Source organism: Carya illinoinensis, chromosome 7 (assembly GCF_018687715.1).
Source record: "Carya illinoinensis cultivar Pawnee chromosome 7, C.illinoinensisPawnee_v1, whole genome shotgun sequence".
Classification (NCBI taxonomy): Eukaryota; Viridiplantae; Streptophyta; class Magnoliopsida; order Fagales; family Juglandaceae; genus Carya; species Carya illinoinensis.
The window spans coordinates 39,782,274-39,789,596 of NC_056758.1; the positions used below are offsets into that span (position 1 = coordinate 39,782,274).

Here is a 7,323-nt window from a genome sequence, read left to right on the forward strand (position 1 = left end):
TGAGCGGCTCCCTCTTTTAGAGCTAAGGTGCCTCTAATTTGACTGCAGCATCATCATAAAATGACCTCACGAGGTGGTTGCAAAATGTCCACTCTGGTAGTTTAAAGGTTTAGATATTTCATGATACCTGCCTATCACAACTGGATGTCTTGCTTATGAGTATGCAAATTCAGCATGTTTCCGCGTGGTGGGTTTTGCGCTCAAACTAACTGCTCCCAAGAACGCTGGACGACGCCAACTCAATTACGAACAACTTTGGTCTAAATTGTGGCAGCAATTTTAGGATCATATTTTCTCAAGTCATCTTTAGGTTTTTATTCAATTTAAACCTAACTTATTTAATCAAATGATTCGTCACTCAATATTTATTTGTTATTGATTTTATGTTGTGTTTATGTCGGGTTTGTAAGTTGTAATAAAAATTCAGTTAAAAAATTGTTGAATTCTGATAATTTATGTTCAATGTCAACTTGATTTATTTAATTAAAAAATTTGATGCCTCAATTGTTAGCTCTAGGTTATGATCTAATTCCCCCGCCATATAAGAACGACAATTCAGCAATGTAAGACTGACAAATGATCATGAATTAACACTTATCTTGGTCTGGCATTATTCAGGTCATCAACCCAAGCCTTTTATTTTATTTTTTTTTTAAAAGATACTTATAAAAAACATAAAAAAATGTATCCATAAATTGAAAAATAAATATTTCTTCCCCGATTTCATGCAAAAGCTAGTCAAGCCCATTAACAAAGTTGGGAGTATCAAGAGACAAGACATAAGTATATATAATTAATTAGTTCCGATATTGTTGACTCCACTTCTTATCAAAACTCAATATATCATCATCATCGCACGAAGAGGAATCGACATCAACACTGTTGGACCCACATGTCCGCACAAAAAGACACATTTCTCAATCGATATATTGGATCAGACAATAGACCTTTCCCATACATAGAATGTGAAGAATAATAAAGAATATTGTTCAACATTAATAATTATTATATATAAGAAGAAATTAAAAAAGAAAAGAGAGTTGATCATCATGTGAGAGTTGATCATCATCAAGTAATAATAAAATATTGAGGCAGCGAACGTGAGATATGATTCGTTTCACTGTCCGCAGAACCCACTCCCCCTTTTTAATTTATCCATAGTTTGACCGCCTTGGATTACGATCGAAAGAAAGCCAGCCAATTTCTCCCTTTTATTTTATATTATTATTTTTTTGCATTGTTAATTAGCTTTTTACAGTGGTCATGTTGCTTACTACTGGGATCAGAATCAAAATCAAATGCAAACACAGTACTCCCGCCGAAGTCTCTGCCAATCTGCTTTGCCTTTCCTTAATTTTCTTTTTCTCATCTTCCTTCACTTGCTGCCTACTTTTTTATATTTTCCTCCCTTGCTTTTTCAGCTTCCTTAGTGTAAAAGCAGTTTTAACTCTTCTCCGGGTTTTGAGGTCTTGCTGCCTGCTGTTTTCCACTCCCTCATACCTAATCACTATTTTTCTTTTATCTTTTCCTCTGAGCAAGTTTGTACTGCTCAATAATTAAAGATAACAGACCGTGGATGGAGTTTAAAATAAAAAGGAAAACAGGGATACCATTTGTTTTGGTTTTTTATTCCAATGAAGGGGTGCCATATAATATGTTGTGTCTCTCGATCACAATGGGTAAAGAAGTGCACTAAGATCTTTTATTTGGAAACATTCGATAGAGAATTTCATTCCTTTTATCTTTGACATCCTTGACATACATCAGCTTTCAATAAAAAGATGCTTCGCAACAAAATAAGGAAAAATCATCGGATCAAATGGTGTGATATAAAATATTTTTTACAATATATTTCACGGGAGAATAGTTAAAGCTGCAAGACTGCAACCATGCTTAAATGTAGATTAACAAAACCTAAAGTCCATGCATGGCACAGTCTTAATTTGTATCTCTATTATTTTAGAGATCGAAATATATATGGGGGATTAGTTTGAAAGTTTGAACGCATAGATCTGCAACTCCAAGCTGGATGGCTAAAGGATAGACACACTGAAAGCAAAATCCAGCAACCGGCCATTCCCCAGCTAACTACCCATCAGCTCTACCGTACTCTGTTTGCCATTTTTCTATTATTTTATTCTTCCGATGGGTTGTACTCCAGGTACCGCATATCTCTACACAGAAAAATATATTAACAAACCACAATCTGCAGGTCACATGCATCTTGGCATCTTCAGGACTCAGACGACGCGTGTACGTACTAAATTTTGAAAGAAAACATTATTCTATTGCAAACGTGTCAAGTCGGTGACATGCATGCACGTGGATATCAGGCTCTATCCTCTCGCAGAAAGGTAGCAGAACTCCCCCTCCATGCCTCCGTCAGTAGTACTCGTGTGTACGTGTGTATGTGGATACATATGTATTAATATACAGACGTATATATACGCTTTGGATCCTATTAAGGTCACCGTACGTACACAACTACTGCGACAAACAACTTCTACTCCCATCTTCCACGTTCACCTGCTTGCAACGCCCCCATGCACTGCTCAAGGATGTTCCTTATGATAATTATATTCTCAATATGTGAATGATATAAATATATATATATACACTTTAGACCAATTTTATCCCTCTTTTTTATTTTTTGATTTAGAAGTTCAAATGATAAGAACTTGCTTTGATGATTAAACGCGGAGGAGAATGATCTGGGTTGTCGTTTTTATGGAGCCAAAAAAAGGAGGTTTTTTATTTTTTGGGGGCTTTGTAGAAGACAAAAGAAAAGGACACGCGGCACACGAAGGACCAATTGAAATGATTTGGATACAACCTTCTCTTCAGGGGTCACCGTGTCCCCTCCTCTTCGATCCCCCTTGCTTCCCCACTGCCATACACATAGCATATCCACACAATCACACCCTACTCCCCCTCTCTGCCTTTACATCTCTCTCTCTCCTTTAAATAAATAAGAATAAATATGCTTTAGTTTAGTCGGTCAAAGAAGATATATACAAAGGGAGAGAGAGACGCACACCGCTAAGCGTCCCATGAAAAGCTTCCACTTGCAGCCTTGCTTTGCTAATCTCAAAACCCTTCAATTAATGTGGCATATAAAAACTATTTCTTACTGTATGTTTGCATGAATCATTTTCATTTTCCTATCTGAGTGAATAGCTTCGATCCTCGTGCACGGTGCAACTCTCTCTCTACCCCTTTTCCTTCGTAGTCATCTCTTTCTTCGACCTCTATATCTGTGTCATTCCTCCGCCCGTTTCCTTACTCATTTACCTCCCCACAAGGGTCTCAACCCTCCCTACCTCTCCCCGTAATCTCTCTCTGGGAGTTAAAAGAAGTCATTTTTTGCTATTTCCAAAGACAGAAAACCCCAAACTCACACACCCTCCCACGCATCTCTTTCACGCTCATCGACGACATGGATTCTTCTCCTCAGAACTGGCTCGGCTTCTCTCTTTCCAACCACACCAACTCCCACTTGCCCTCTGACTCGTCCCCACTCTCCCTCTTCCAAGCCTTCACCTCCTCTACACCAGGTTCAACATCTCTCCCAACATCCCCACTCATATGCATGCGGACACAATCACACCTGACGTAGAGATCGATCGATACGTATCCTTGTTCGATCATATCGTATCTTATTTCTTGTTTCTTTATTCTATCGCAGGTACTGTTGTCGACGCAAGGCCAGAAGAAGATGCAACCGCTGGTGCAACGGACCTCTCCATGTTCACCTCCGGTCCGAAGCTCGAGGACTTTCTCGGCTGCTCCACCATCACAGCCGGAACTGCAACGCTGGCTCAGTTTTCTAGCGAGACTCCCATGACGGTGACTATGTCCGAGCCCGAGATGTACGACTCTGAGCTCAAGACAATAGCCGCTAGCTTCCTCCGAGGGTTCTCCACCCAACAGCAAACCCAAGCCCAAAAGCAGCAGGTGGCTCCAGCTGACCTGCCGCCCAAGAAATCCGTAGACACGTTCGGCCAACGTACCTCGGTCTACCGCGGAGTCACCCGGTAATTTCATACTGGAGGAATATTTAAAACCAAGATAAAATGAAAAAAGTAGTGTTTTGTTTTTGCTTAATTATTCTAGCTCATCCTCATCATCATGGCTCGAGGTTCTTAAGAACATAAAATGACTAAAGAAGGTCCTTTTTCGTTTATGAAAAAAAATACTAGGCATCGGTGGACGGGCAGATATGAAGCTCATCTGTGGGACAACAGTAGCAGAAGAGAAGGGCAAAGTAGGAAAGGAAGACAAGGTAATTTTTTCCCCTTGATTTTTAGGGTTTCGGAACCGTTTCTAACGTGCGCCTAGGGGGCGTACTGTAATCTGGGTCCACGAGATCAGCTTCTGAGACTTTTCGAAGAGAATGGTCCAGACGGACGAGGTACCTCTGTCTCTCTGTGACCGAAATTAATGGGAGTAAGAATGTGACTCGGTGCGCCTCTCAAGGACCCCTACGAAAGGCTCAGATTGGGTCTCCTGGACTGGTTCCTCTGTGCTCCATAGGAGCGCGTTAAGTTTCTCCTAGCTAATTATAACATAGTGCGCATTTAATGTTGGCGTGAAGATTCTGATGTGGCTTCCGTTGTTTCTTTGATTGTTCCTTTACGTGGCATGTACACGACGGATGATTGCCGCCATGGATGTGCTCATAATATCATCATGATCTCAGTTTATTTGGGTGAGTTCTCTCTCTTGCAAGTAAATAGTAATTCTACATAATTATGGCCATCATGTTGTTTTTACTACGTCGACATAAATGGTCTTTCGTGAATGCTAGTACGAGGTGACCTTAGATTTTGTTTACTGTGGCAGATTCCATTTTGCATGAATGCGCAATCTAGCTTAGATTCCTAATGGATCTCATTCTGCCAATAATTGTTTTTTAGGTGGTTATGATAAAGAAGAGAAAGCTGCAAGAGCTTATGATCTGGCAGCTCTCAAATACTGGGGCAAGACCACTACAACCAATTTCCCTGTGAGTTTGCCTGATTAGACTCGTTGACGATCTAGTTTCCTTTAATTTGTTTGTTTCCTGGTCGCCGTTTGGATCCGACTTTCTAATTATTATTATTATTATTATTATTATTTTACTTTTTAAAGGTTTCTAACTATGAGAAAGAACTGGAAGAGATGAAAAACATGAGTAGGCAGGAGTTTGTTGCTTCTCTTCGAAGGTAAAATATACCACTTGATCAATATATATTTTAATTTGCTTTTAGCCACTGTTTTCCTTTCTCCTGGGTTTTTTTTTTTTTTTTTTTTCTCCGAATACTTTCAGTTGCAAGTCTTGTATCGATGTAGTGGATGATGTAAAGGTGTCACTGATACATTTTTCCTTTTCCTTTGTTTATGTTTAGGAAAAGTAGTGGGTTTTCCAGAGGAGCCTCTATCTATAGAGGCGTCACGAGGTTTGCTACATTATTCCCTCGTTCTTTGTTCAAGATATTTTGTCTGTATTAGTAGCAGCTAAAATAATGTGCTCACTTTATTTAACTTCTATTCTTTATGATCAGGCATCATCAACATGGTAGATGGCAAGCAAGAATAGGAAGAGTTGCCGGCAACAAAGATCTTTACCTCGGCACTTTCAGTGAGCTCTTTTCTTTCGCTAACCTTATTTGCTCTACTGTTTATCATCTTATTTGTATATGATAGGTTCTTTGTTGTTTTTGTTTGGGGGTTAAACAGGCACCCAAGAAGAAGCAGCTGAGGCATATGACATTGCTGCTATCAAATTCAGAGGCCTTAACGCTGTGACCAACTTTGACATGAGCCGCTATGACGTTAAGAGCATTGCCAACAGCAATCTCCCCATCGGTGGAGGCAAATCAAAGACTTCTTCGGAGTCCGTTTCTGATAGCAAGAGCATTGACGGAAGCCGATCGGACGACCGAGATCTTTCCTCGGCGTCCTCCGTAGCCTTTGCATCGCAGCCCTCGACCTCTGCCTTAAGCTTTGCAATACCCATCAAACAAGACCCATCAGATTACTGGTCCATTCTTGGTTACCAGAACAGTTCTCTTAACAATGCTAAGAACCCTAGCCTTGCACCACATTTATTCCAGTCTTCTGTCAATGGTTCTGCCTATCACAGCAACACCTCAGTACCCTTCAGCATGGATTTTTCTGTAACTTCCAGCTCTGCCAACGAAAGCAGTTGTGGGTTCTTCAATGGAGGTTATGCTCAGCAGCAGAACAATGCTACTCCAATCCAATATGCCACACCAGTTACCATTACTAGTAACATTAATGGTTATAATGAGAGTTCCTCCAATTATGCAAGTAGCTGGATTGGCCCGGCTCTGCACACATTCCAAACTCATGCAAAGCCAACTCTTTTTCAGACGCCAATTTTTGGCATAGAATGAACTAGCGCACAGGATCAGGGGACGAGAATCCTGGCAAATTATGAAAGCGAAGTGTTTTAACAAATTAAGCATATGGGGTGTCAACTTTAGTTGAAAATAGAGTGGCGGACTGACAATCATAATTCGTAGGAGCACAGCTTGCTGACACTGTACTGACTGAAGTTCTTTTTTATGGTCCTGGTGGTTCTTTTTCTGGCTTTTCCATTTTTATTATTTTGCCTCTCTTTTTTACTGACATGATTTACATGGGTATAACGGGAAAGAATACTTTTGTAATCCTTCCATCTTAATGTTGGTATTAAATTTTCAATGTGAAAAATTTCAGCACTCTCTCTCTCTGTGGCCGTGTCGTACTTTTTAGATTTTCGGGGATTTAGGGTCATCTTGCTGGAGTATTTGACAATGGCGTTCTCCATCCACTATAGGATCGGATGGCTTATAGATTGTAAGTGCCTTCTGACTTGATGCGGCATATAACGCTACTGTGACATAAATCCGTCCGTTGAGCACTCTTCTTCTTCGAATCGAGATTGCATTAGTTTCAAAACAAGAATACACGTGATCAGGAGAGCCTGAGTGGTCCAAAAAACAAATTAAATCTCGTTGTAATAAAGTTGTAGAATATAAAATAGAAAACGGGTAATATTGGGTTCAATCAACTAGATCCGAATTTGTTTTCCTTGACTACTCTATGGAGAAGATTGTTAAAGAAAAGCTGCAACTTGTATTTAGTCCAACCGGCGGGCTACTTCTAAACGCTAATTGAGATTGCATTCAAAGAATTAATGGGTCTTTAAATCAATTGTTCTAGCTAGTACTGTTATCCATTGGAAGTATAAATATAGTTGGATGTATCATATATGGTTATATGATTACATAGCCCAGATTGGTATAGATCAGCAAGTACTCATCAGGGATATGAAGC

At 39.9% G+C, this 7,323-nt stretch overlaps 1 protein-coding gene across 1 annotated transcript; it reads left to right on the forward strand.

Annotated features, from left to right (window-relative positions):
* Positions 1-3,105: 3,105 nt before the first annotated feature.
* Positions 3,106-6,725, forward strand: LOC122315894 (AP2-like ethylene-responsive transcription factor AIL5). The gene is made up of 9 exons (XM_043132186.1): positions 3,106-3,554; positions 3,686-4,034; positions 4,200-4,282; positions 4,700-4,708; positions 4,917-5,005; positions 5,131-5,204; positions 5,388-5,438; positions 5,544-5,620; positions 5,719-6,725. Exons 1-9 carry the CDS (start codon positions 3,437-3,439, stop codon positions 6,396-6,398), a joined length of 1,530 nt encoding a protein of 509 aa, XP_042988120.1. The 5' UTR covers positions 3,106-3,436; the 3' UTR covers positions 6,399-6,725.
* The last annotated feature ends 598 nt before the right edge of the window (positions 6,726-7,323 follow it).

Bases quoted from the DNA above. Each gene is read 5' to 3' on its own strand.
- LOC122315894 (XM_043132186.1), top strand. From the start codon at position 3,437: ATGGATTCTTCTCCTCAGAACTGGCTCGGCTTCTCTCTTTCCAACCAC. The intron at 3,555-3,685 runs GTTCAACATCTC...ATTCTATCGCAG, and splicing joins CTTCACCTCCTCTACACCAG to GTACTGTTGTCGACGCAAGG. The intron at 5,205-5,387 runs GTAAAATATACC...GTTTATGTTTAG, and splicing joins TTTGTTGCTTCTCTTCGAAG to GAAAAGTAGTGGGTTTTCCA.